At 41.1% G+C, this 13,143-nt stretch overlaps 1 protein-coding gene across 1 annotated transcript in view; it reads right to left on the bottom strand.

The window, feature by feature from the left end:
• Positions 1-266: 266 nt before the first annotated feature.
• Positions 267-13,143, bottom strand: part of LOC140342779 (UDP-galactose translocator-like) — a 93,646-nt gene continuing 80,769 nt past the window's right edge. The window contains exon 3 of the mRNA XM_072429131.1: positions 267-1,178. Coding sequence (XP_072285232.1) covers positions 1,135-1,178 — 44 coding nt within the window. The 3' untranslated portion in view covers positions 267-1,134. The remainder of the gene's footprint in view (positions 1,179-13,143) is intronic.

Consider the following 13,143-nt stretch of genomic DNA (forward strand, 5'->3'; position numbering starts at 1 on the left):
CACCTCTCCCAAATCATGAGGCTCTGAGTTGGCTCTTTTACGCCAGAAACTGGCCTCGCTATTTCTTGGCAAGGCGCGGGCAGCCCTGGTTAAATGCCGGAGACTGTTTTATGAACATGGAGATAAATGTCGGCGGCTGCTGGCAAGAGCCCTAAGAGGCATGATGGCCCGCACACATGTATCTTTCCTAACTGCTGACTCTGGGGGAAAGGTGTACCGGGTGAAGGAGATAGCTGAAAAATTCAGGGATTACTACGCCTCCCTAAGGACCAAGAAAAAAGCATTCCAGAAAAATAAAAATGAAGGATCATCTTTATCATTTGAAACCTATAAAGAATATAACAAAATATGTAAAAAGGAGATAAAATGTGCGAAACTTCAAAAATGAAAGACAGATTGCAAGGGAAAGTACGGCAAACCCCCCAAAAATGTTCAAATATATTAATAGCAAAAAGATCAGATCTGAGCATGTGGGCCCCCTAAAGGATGTCGCTGGGTTGGTAACTGGGGATAAATACAAGGCAGATTAACACTTTTTATCTCTGTGTACACGAAGGAAAATAGCAGCGCTTAAGTCCAAATTCATAATTTCACTGCCTAAATGAGTCACAATGGCTCAGAATTGATATGATTGAGAAACAGCTGGGAAAAATTAAGGTTGACAAAGCACCAGGACCTGAGGGATTACATCCATGTGTCCTCAAAGAGCTGAGCTCAGTTATTTCAAAGCCATTATTTCTAATTTTTAGAGACTCTTTAGTCACTGGCAAGGTACCGATGGATTGGTACCGATGGATTTTTGTGGCCCCTAGACCCAAAAATGAACAATTAGCAAGAAAGCAATTCATCAGTCCACAAAATGTTGCACCATTTCTCTTTAGCCCAGTCAATGTCTCTTCAGCACGTTTTCTTTTCAACCTTAGGATTTTGCTGGGGCTTCTTGCCGATAGCTTCACATAGGTGTCTTCTAAGTGTAACAATACTCACATGTAACTTGATCTTCCTGGAGCTGATCATTGGCTGAGTCTTTGCCATTTTGAATATTCTTCTAAACATTCGAATAGTAGTTTTCCATTTTCTTACACGTCTTTCAGGTTTTTGTTGCCAATTTCAAGCATTTGAGATTATTTTAGCTTAGCAACTAATTTTCTGCACTTCTTTATGTGTTTCTTCACTTTCTGTAAAGAAATAACACAAATTTATCTATAAAAAAGACAGGATTTTTTGAGGCCACAATTTTTCAGCACACGCTCCAGCACTTTAAAGCCAAAACACTCTATATAACGACAGTTTCACTCACAGTTTTATGTCTTGTTTGCCCACTGGCTTTCCTGAAGCTCTGTCCCCTTCTTCTGCAGCCTGGAACCCACTTTGCCAGGAACAGAATCCCTTCTCCTACCAGGAACAAACTGTGGCTCTCTCTCAGCCTGGATCCCTCTGGGTCTCTCTCATGATGGGTCTCTGACTGCTCACACTCCTCAGCCTGGAACACACTGGCTGATCATATCTCTCTTGCACCTGAGTGCAGCTTGCATATAACCCAAATCAGGATTGGGTTGGGCCAAGGAACCCACCCTTAACTTCCCTTGGCCGGCTCCAGGGCCCTAAAAACCTGGTTTCTTTTCTAAAACCCTATCCAAACCTATTAACACCTGGAGCCTTTCATACACTTTCCCTGACATTTTAGGGACACTCTGTCACATACCCTCTCCTCCCACCCCCACTGTTTTCGACCCTGTGGGGTTGGACACATTTTCCCCATACAATTAATCCCAACTAGGGCGTTTGCATTTTCTCACTACAAACTCTGTAAACTGCCCTTGAAGACCTGTCTGTCTTTCCTATTCTATGCAAAACACACAACAAAACAAAATTTTAGAGACGCTGTGCTCTGGAACAATTTGTCTTTGGTCTCTGCAAAGCGCCTTTCTTGATTCAGTTTCTCCAGATTTAACAGTCTTGTCTTTCCAAACAGAGGGTGAATAATCCTTCCCTTGAACACAGTCCAAACACTTGCATCTGGCCATCCTCTGCACAAATGCCTACATGTTCCCCACTTTCATCCAGACTTATCAGATTGATTTTCACAGTGCACAGGGCATAACCCCACATGGAACACAGCTTCTCATGTGTATGCTTGTCACGGAGATGTCTGACCACTTAACCACTGGTTACAAACGCCATATCATAATCTGGCCGTTTATGAGGCCGCTTAACAGTGTGACGATTAAGGGTTGAGCGTCTGGGACACATATAGCTGCACAGCTCACATTGGAAAGTTTTCATTCCACATTTCTTTTTATTTTCAAGTGGTTTTGGAGGCTTCAGGTTTCCAACCACTTTTTCAACCTTCACATCCACTGATGTAGCAACACCTTCTTTAATATGCCACTGAGCAATCCTGTTCATCAGGCAAAACCAGGACAACTTCTCCAATCTTTACATCACTTAACTAATTAAACTCTTCCCGCACCTTCTTGGAAGCAGAGATACTTTCAAGGGCTTCAGACTTTGATACAACATCTTCAGAAGCCACCTCAGCTGAAACAGGATCCCATCCTTTAGCTTGGACGTCAGTAAGAGGAAACGTTTCCCCAGCCAACAAAGGAACACATTCATCAGCCTGCACCTCAGGTGATATGGGGACATATCCTTCAGCTTCAATCAAGCTCAGTTAACACATGAGCATCTACCACGGTGATACTTTCTGCAGTCTGACCTTCACATGGTACGGGAGCAGTTTCTTAGCCACTTTGATCTCAGCAGAATTTTGTAAATCTTCACCTGATTTATCAAAAGCTGCATCTGAAACAAGATTGGCAATTTTCTCTAATGCTGATGATTTGTTTGCTCCAGGATAGGCACACAAAATTTTTACTCAGATTTAACTTGAATAGTTGAAATGAATTCAGTTACTTTCTCAGTAACCAAACATAACTTCCTCAATGTGCTCCTCCACTGCTCTATGTTTGTTTCCTGTAAAACATCCTCAACATCATCATACAGTGTAATTTTTAACAACAAATGGCTGGCTCCAGCGTGTCCCTCCAAAACCTGTACGGCCAGCTTGCTGCACCGCCTCAGTCAGCACTTTCTAATTCTCCGCTACAGCCCGAGAGACCTCCACCAGTTGTGCCACCAGCAAACGATTTGTCTCCTGCTGTGCTTTATAACTCTATAATTTCTTTAAAGCAGCATTAGCTTGCTGCTGTGTAGCATTAGCAAACACTAGTTGCTTCAGGACCGCTTCCATTTTTAGACAGAACACTGGTCCTTTAAATCTCTCGGTGTACTGAACACTGCTTTCTCCACTTCTTGGCTCAACATGCTGCCACTCTATACACCGGCCCTTTAAATCCACTGCTGCAATCTTCGCTGCTAAATCTGCCCGCATCCTCCACCAAATGTGGGATATCACTGGGGATGCTTACATAAAACGCAGCCAGACTCCAAAAGTAAAAAACAACAGCAGTTTTATTTATTTAGCCAAGTGTTACAGGACACTCTCCAGCACTTTACACCCACTCTGGCTCCCTTCTCCTGCCAGGAACAGACTCTGGCTCTCTCTCAATCTGGATCCCTCTGGCTCGCGCTCATGCACGGAACCTTCTTCCTCTCAGGCCCTGATTTATTAAGGTTCTCCAAGGCTGGAGAGAATACACTTTCACCAGTGAAGCTGGGTGGTCCAGCAAATTAACCCCACAAGTGCTGGAAAACTAGCATGCTTACAAGAGATAATTAACCCCCACAAGTGCTGGAAAACTAAATAGACAAGAGATAAATAACCCCACAAGTGCTGGAAAACTAAGGTGCTTACAAGAGATAACCCCAGGAGTGCTAAAAACAAATTTTATGCAGATTGTGTGTGTGTGTGTATTATATCAGGGATACTGTTGGTTCTTTATACATGAGTCTTATTTCATGGATCCTATTAGATCTTTATATGTGTATTATAATATGCAAGTTACAAACCATACAAACTAATGATCTTTATATACCTACTTCGTGAATCCTTCGTGAAAATCTTTATATGTGTTATAGTATAGCTGCTACTAACCCCTCTCCACCCAGGTAACCCCTGCCCCCGACATAGCACATGCGGTTAGACTGTTCAAAGTTTATAAAAACACATGCAACTAGTTTCAAGTTTCATGGATCCTATTAGATCTTTATATGTGTATTCAAAATGCAATGTATTAAAACCTTATATATGTATATGGTGAATATCTGTATTATATTATGCTGGGTATTAGATCCTATATATGTATATGGTTTTATTTCAGCGATCCTTTTAGATCTATATATGTGTAATATATTACTAAAATGATCATTTACTGGTGCCGAACATGCATATTTCTTACCTACATAATGTCATCTAAGCATCCATGTTATCGGGTGATCCACAGCTGGGGGCTGTAAATTTCATATCAGAGTGTGTGTGAGTGTGCGTGTGTAATGGACTGGCATTTACTGATAATGTGTTTAATCTATATAAAAATTATTATTTATATATATATATATATATATATATATATATATAGATATCTATTTGTAACTTTGTCATATGATACTTTACAATTTTTACAATTAGATTAAGGAAAAATATATAATATTTTGTATGTAAAAGGTTGTCATTACTAATAATATGTTTAATCTGTAAAACATTATATATATATATATATATATATATGTATTAAACTCATACAATACTGCGACTCAGCAATACGGTATGGTTGGTATAAATACCAACATAATGCCCCTGATTCATCATTGAAATCCGCGAACGCTGGAAGCGCGATAATACGCGCGACCCGCGATCGCGGATTACCGCGGTCCGGGACTCGAGTGCGCGCGTGCGCGAGCTTTTCCGGTTGTTGAATAGCGCGATCGCGCACGATTCCGGATCGCTAATACGAATGCGCGACCGATAATCCGATTTTGCTTGATGAATCAGGGGCAATGTCTTCAAGGCAGCCTTGTTATCCCGAGATCCACATACGCAAATTTGACACAGCAGAACACAACAAGCCCCCCTCTCTCTTACTACCACGTGCTACTATGCTGTTAAACAGACTATAAAAGCACAGGCCAGTAGTTTCAAGAGCAGAAGACAGTAAGCTATCACTTCAAAAAAGGTAAAATAAATATTTATTGTTTAATAATATATAATATATAATGTTTATGTTTCATATTTTTCTAACGTCTATATTATTGTATACATAATATGCTTAGGTTTAACTGCTTGATAATTTTCCACACTCTTTATGTATTTAACGTTTTTATGAAAAAGATTATAAAACGCTTTTACCAATTTTTATCAACAACCACTTATTATTATTATTATTTTTATTATTTAATCAATATCTTTAAATATATTATTTTAAAACAGATCATTTTAGACTTTAGTTATTCATATTTTGCAACAATGAATGTAATTTACGCCGCTCAAAAATGTTTTATAGATGTCCTATTACGACGATAACGCAATGTAAGGAGATTTCATTTCGGATTCTCAAATTCCCGTGTCATACCTCGAAAACGCACAACTCTTTTAGACGGCTTGTGGAGATAACACTTTGCTGATCCTTTTAGTTAGACAGGCTAAAGCTCAGTTTTGAGATTGCTCAGGCGACTTCCTGTAGAAGGAGGTGCCTTTAAATACCTGCAGAGATCCAGCCATAGGCTGTAGAAGGCGTGTATGTAGAAGGCGTGTATGTTTAACCTCATAGATTAAGAGAGACACACCCACGCCAGCTCAAACACCAGTGCAAGTCTCCAGCAGGAAGGGAACTCTGGCATGAAACACAGGTGGTGGGGTTACTCTACCTAAAAGATAGGACCTGGCGCCCGTGCCTGCAATTAGGAGCAGCGGCGCCGGCAAGACCCACAGTTCTAACATTAATACGATGCCCCTGATTCATCATTGAAATCCGCGATCGCGCGCGAGCTTTTTCGGTTGTTGAATAGCGCGATCGCGCACGATTCCGGATCGCTAATACGAATGCGCGACCGATAATCCGATTTTGCTTGATGAATCAGGGGCCATGTTTCTAATGTTAACTTTTTTAAATTGACAGCAAAGAGAAGAGAACGCTTCAAAAATTGGAGGTCGGTGATCAGAACCGTTATCACCAATATCCGAAATTATTGATCAAAAACAGAGATCTCCACAGTATGGTGAGATAGCGTGCATTAAAAACGTAATTTCAGGTTTTTGCCAAACAGCATGCAAGCAGCACGACCGCACCTGTTGTTGACACACGACATTTGAATAGACGAATCACATTCATTACGCGCCAGAAGACCATCATTTGCATGGCGGCATACAAGCAGACACGTATCAGCAATTGCTCACACCAGCCACTTATTAACAATTGTTCATCATGCTCGGATGAAAATACGTACATGATTGGCGGAGCAAGTTAACATAAAGATAAAAAGTAATACTTAAAAATGTACTTTGCTGCTAAGTGGTCTAAAAATGTTAGGAAAAAAAGGAGATGACGTTGTATGAACACGGTTACGCCGTCATGCTCCCGCAATGAGCAAACACTACACAGGTTGCAAACGCACCGTCTACCGACGGTGCAAACGACCGTGCAAACCGACGCAAATACCAGGCGTCAATCTGACCATTCGCCCGGGCATTTAGACGTTACAAATGAGCCCTCTGAAGACCTTGACGATAGAACAGTTTATTTAGAGCATGTTTTTCATCCACAGCATGACAGTGAATTTTAATAGTTCGCTGTAAACGATCACTTTAGAATTGTTTATCTCGATGCCATTTGTTCATTTGTTGGTGCTGTTGATGCAATACACGCTGCTGTACAATCATTGTTAGATCGGGTTTTAAGGGATACAGAACCGGATGATTTTATCCAGTTGAGACTAGATGGTGGTGAAACGTTTGACTCATTTTTCATTGAGACAGTCTAGAGAGCGGTTTAACGCTGAAACATTTTTAAACAATATCGCTTTAATGCTTCTGGGGTAACAGAAGGCGTCTGAGGGCAGTTGCGTATAGTCGGATAATTGGTTATTAAAAAAAAACATTTGTATGATTTTTAACAACTACAACACTAATGTCTGCCTGGCCGCTAGTGTGTACACTATTTTGAAGGGGGCAAGATGTAAGTGGTGCAGTGTTGCTAGATAAGGCCCAGCAGTTGCACAAAGATTTGCAATTAACTGAAGTTCATTTGGATTCTTTTAGTGACATTGTACTGTTTGAAAATTATTTAAACATTACAATTAAAGTGTATCACAACAGAGACCAGTGACGATATTATCATACAGGCACTCCTGCCAGAGAAAAGACTGTCTATATATTACATCATGAAAAACATTATTACGGTATTAAAAACGTGAAAGCATTTATTGTGGCCAATTTCTTTTGTGAGAGATGTTGCTCTGTTTATGGCCATAAATATGGACATGACTCATCAGTTTTGCAAGCCTGTCATCGGGCAGACTGTGTTGAAAAGCAGGGTGAACAATCGAGGTGCCTGCGTTGTCGTGTGTTCTGTCGTTCAAATGAATGCTTTGAAATACATAGAAATTTAGCAGCTAGTGATGGTGCAGTTTGTAAGAAAAAAACATTTTGTGGCTCTTGTTACAGATATATAGACAACAGGGACACACATAGGTGTAACGGCCTGGCCTGTGTGGGGCTGGTTTTGACAAATTTGACGAGCATAGGTTACATGCAGCCTTACAAACTCAAACAAATGTCCAAGAAATACATCTTCTATGACTTTGAGTGCATGCAAGAGACAGGTATACACATACCCAATTACATTTTTGCAATGACATTATACAGTGACACTTCCTAACAATTCAGCGGAAAAACATGAAAGGATCTGCTTCTACTTCTAGTTCCTCGAATGCACCCTGACTTCATCCACAAAGACAGACATCTGGAGAGATATCCTAATAACACACACGCACACAGTATGGTCCTACTGCGGGTCCAAAGACATAATGTTACAAACTTAACACCTGGAGAACCGTGTTGAAGGTTAAGGGGATAACTTCTAATGTAGCTAACACAGGACTTATTAATTTTGACAGTTTAAAGGACCTTGTGTTGGATTACTACCACGATTCTGACCCCAAGACGCAGAAAACAATAGAGCATAGAACAACCATGTATTTACAGAAATAGGAAGCGCAAATGGGCGTCTAAACAAAAAGCTTACGACAAGACTTTACCACTTTGCCTTTTGGTTATTAAGCAAGAGTGCCATAGATGTGCAATTTCAACACCTTTTCTCTTGTATTTCAACAGGCCCCTCAAATTCTGGAAAGAGTTTTTTTGTAAAGCGCTTACTAATGCACGCAGATACACTAATGTCGCACAAGCCTGACAATGTAGTTTGGTTTTACGCATGTTTGCAAAAATTGTATTAGGCTCTCTACCGTTTATCTACAAATATCAGAGTTATCGAGGGATTAAGTCAAAATTTTACAGACGATGCCTTATTCCCACCTGACAAGGTAAATTTAGCAGTTGTTGATGATCTTTTGGAGGCCGCTTGTGATAATCTTGAAATGCAAAATGCATTCTCCAAATATGTTCACCACAGAAATTTGAGTATCATGTACCTCATTCAAAACGTGTTTTGTCAGGGTAAGAAAAGCAGGACTATAAATTTAAACAATAAATACATGGTCCTTTTTAAGAACCCTCGTGACAAATTACAAGTTATTACACACGCTCCTTACGGGTATTTACTTGTAGATTTAAAACTCTAAAAATGTGACTTTTCTCAACAGTCCAATCATTCTTGGTGGCAAAGGGGCTTCTGTTAAGATGTAATTGGGATCTTTTAAAAGCGCTGGTCAGAACAAAACTGGCTGTGAAAAAAATTTTTAAAAAAATTTTACGCAACGCCAATAATGATTTGATATCCGCTTTTGGCGAAATTGCTCTCAATAGCCTTAAAGGAAAGATTCCTCTTAGAGAGCACCAAAAAAATATACTGAAAAGGTTGAAGCAGGCTATAAAGAAGTTAAGCGATAAAAGATATCCCATTAAAGGCAAGAGGCGCATTGTGAATCAGCGTGGTTTATAGGATCACTGCTGGGGTTTGCAATACCTGATCGCTAATAGAACCGCTGGCTCATAATGGAATCTACCGAGAAAATGTTCTTGGTTTCCAAGCAAGAACCGGACACGTTAAAAAAAACAGCTTTAGAAACACCCGACATGCGCAAAACCGCTACACAGCGTTTAGAGGCTGAAATTAGAGACATACTTCACAGGAATGACCTATCGGATGATGAAAAAATTAAAATGTACACAAACGGCTGGTAAAGAAATGTTGGCCTTAACTTTAATTACACAAACGCCGTCCGATCAACAACTGCCAAATGAATCCTCTAATGTTAATGTAAGATATAAGAAAAATGCTGAACGTTTGCTCAATAAATTGCATCAGTCTAGTGACAAGGCCGCCTGGAACGCAAGAGGCGAATTCTTTTACAAAGGCCGGCCTATACCCGGTTCCAATATCACTGACCTTATCCGCACTGCTACGCATAGGCATAATGTACCTAAAGCTAAAGCCCCTCATGGTTGGGATTTTTTCATGGACACCATAGCGGAGCTGAACGTTCCCTCTACGGTGATTGCTAATACAAGAACAAGAGAACTTCTGTACAATTTAAAAAGGGGCTCACGCGACGCATCATTTGGCTTGCTTAGCAGTCCTTTTAGACAGCCGTTGTTCGTAACACATCACCCGGGGTATTGCAGGGAACATTATTGCCCAAAAAGAGAGCGACTCCTTTGCTACAGACTGCATGGCTAACGTTATAATATTGTAATTATTACTTTGAATAAGTATAAAAACGTGTTTCTGTATATACTTGATAAAATATTGTTTTGAATAAAAGCATTTAATAAAATATGTTACTTATCAATAAAAAATTAAATAAAATGTAGTCATCTTTTATATCATCTATATAAAGTGTCACAAAATTAAATAAAAATGTTTTGTAAAGTTTAAAAAGTTTAATAAACTAGTCTTTCTATTATTGTAAATATAATAAATCTACTACCTTGAAATGTCACAATTGCATTTAGTATATAAACTACTCATGAGGATGTAGTATCGACTGAAGGGGGCGTGGCTTCGAGATGGTGGCGTGAGGAAGCTTTCTCCTGAGCTCCTGCTGCCTCCACTATACTTTTCAGCCTGGCAGCCTCCGTAGCCGAACATCTCCCCCCTCAGTCGCATGCCGCGAAGCAGGAGAAAGCCGGGTCTCAGGAAAGCGGGTAAGGAGACCGTGCTAGCCCGCTAGCCCGCTGCTCTTCTACTGTGCAGCACGTGGCACCCAGTATGGCATCAGCCAGCTCCTCTTCCCCTTCCCTCACTGTGGGAGCCTCTGTAACCTCTCCTGCAGGCTCCGTGACCCCCCCCCCTTGTTGCTCCACGGAGTCCAGCCCTGTTTGCAGAAGGCTCACAGGACTTTAACTCCTCAGAGCCCAACATTATTAACACAGCACAGCAGCTGCCTGTCTCCCATGCCATGCTGCAGGAACATTTTGCTACTTTACCCACAAAGAATGATTTGGAAAACATGCTGGGCAAATTGGAAAGCTCTATACGTGCAGAATTGGATGCAGTTAAGCAAAGAGTTTCAACAGTTGATACTAGAGTAATAGCCATGGAATCCTCTGCTAATGCTATGCAATCCTCTGTGACCTCCCTAGAATCTGATATGGGACATGTTAAATCACAACTTACCTCCTTATTGCTCCGCACTGATGACCTGGAAAACCGTAGCAGGAGAAATATTATACGCCTCAGGGGGATCCCTAATGTTACGGCTAATGCTGACCTACATGCCACTGTGACTACCATCTTTAACAAGCTCCTTGACCGCCCCTTGGATACGGCCATTGAAATTGACCGGGTGCACAGAGTGCGTAGTGTTCGTGACCGCAGCTCCAACTTGCCCAATGATGTACTGTGTCGGGTTCATTACTATACTTTAAAGGAGGAGATTATGAGGAAAGCATGGAGGCTAGGTCCTGTGGACTTCCACGGTGCCGGTATACAGTTATTGCCAGATGTATCAGCTCAGACCTTGCGTATGCGCCGTGTTCTCCGCCCACTTCTGGCACCATTCCATGTCTTAGTGACAAAAGGAGGTGAGACATTTGCCTTACATCTTACAGCTACCTGCATTGTTTTCCATGCTAGGTGTGGACCCCATTGTAATTCGTAACTGGCTGGATTTTTCTAACTGGCTGGAAGAAGCGGCCTCTCTGCAACGGAACCGCAGGAGAGATTTTCCCCGGAGACCTGGGCGTGGTGCAATACCAGGAGAGAGGATCGCACTGGGCCCTATGGCCAATGAACCCTGAGTCTCACCCCACTATGCTGGATACCCATCTGGATTGTTGGTTCGCCCCCCCCCCCCGGGAGCTGTTGTATAATATAGTATTACCACTACAGCTAAACTGATTTATGACTACTGTTTAATGCGCTTTCACTGCTGATCCTATGTTTTAATTGTGGGGGATTTATGTCTTGTTTGCTGATTATGTGCCTGCCCGTTGTTGCCTTGATTCCTGCAATAATGATGTACCTGTTCTGCAAATGTACCTGTATGCTACATCCTCCTTTATTTTTTTTTGCTGTTTGTATGTGGTACATGGTAGAGCTGGTATATGGCAAGTGTAATGTTTATTTACCAACCTGAAGGCAAGTACTTATTATGGTGACTTTTAAGGTATGCTCCACAATGCAATTCGTGTCATAGGCTTTGTTTCTCGTCGAGGCACAATTAGTGGAACTGAGAGGGAGAATAAATATGCAGTTCTGCTCTCAAGCAAAGTCCCAACTGGACAAATGTAGGGCGTTCTTTTATGAATATAATAACAAATGTGGGAAAGCATTAGCGCGTGCTCTAAGAATTAAAAGAGCCCGTACCTTCATTTCTTGTATCCGGTCGACTACTGGTACCCTTCTGCACCGGTCTCTGATACTTTTCGGGAATTCTACTCCAAGCTTTATAACTTGAGGGGTCCTTGGATGCAGTGAGAACGAATATACAGGACTACTTAGCGGCCTCTGATATCCCTAAGATACCGGCGGAGTTACAGGCAGCTGTAACTACAGCACCCACGGGTAAGGCCCCGGGCCCCGATGGGTTTACTATTATAAGCCTTTTCTTCCTCAACTCTCTGCCCCCTTTTTGACGGCCTTCAACGCACTTTCTCAGCTACCCGCTACCTGCTGACTCCTCAAGGGCACATATCACTGTCATCTTGAAACCAGAAAAAGATGCTACGATATGTGCAAGCTATCGCCCAATATCGCTATATGTACGTATACAATTTATTTCTCTTTTCCATTTATCATTACGTGGCATGCTATATGTTCTCTCGAGTTACTGGATATGACTATTTCTGTAAAATTGTACGCTTTTATTTGCTTGTGCCATCTGTATACAGTGGTTTGAGTTCTGTAATTGTCTGTTTTTATTGGTTGCTAATAAAAAATAAATGTCTCTAAAATGCCTGCAAAAAATTGAAATATTGAGAAAACAGTACTACACACCAAAAGCCGTCAGTTCTTACGGTAGTGTTGATGCCTTAATTCAGGGAAGTACAGTAAATTTCAGGGAAATTTGGTAAAGATTCCGTGAAAAAATGGTTGAACAATGTACGCTACACAAACCGGTGCAAAAAGCATTTAAAAGAAACAAAGTCGTTGTGTCCGATATTGACGGTCAGTGGCAGGCTGATCTTGTGTCAATGATAGATTTTTTCAAAAGAAAATGATGGTGTACAATATGTATTAACGGTCGTGGATATACTTTCAAAATTTGCGTAGGTGTTAGGACTAGCCAATAAAACAGGTGCAACAGTGGCTACCGCTTTTCAGCAGGTATTTATGATAAGTGGCCAGACACCCAGGAAACTTCAGACAGATCGCGGTAGAGAGTTTATTAACAAGCCTATGAGAAAACTTTGTGCTGAATATAAAATACATCATTTTTTTTTTACATCAAATACTGTCAAAGCGGCGCTTGTGGAGCGTTTTAACAGAACATTGAAAACAAGAATGAGAGAGCAAAACACATTCAGGTACATTGACAAGTTGAAAGATCTGGTGTATAGTTATA

The sequence above is a fragment of the Pyxicephalus adspersus genome, chromosome W (genome assembly GCF_032062135.1).
Source record: "Pyxicephalus adspersus chromosome W, UCB_Pads_2.0, whole genome shotgun sequence".
Lineage (NCBI taxonomy): Eukaryota > Metazoa > Chordata > Amphibia > Anura > Pyxicephalidae > Pyxicephalus > Pyxicephalus adspersus.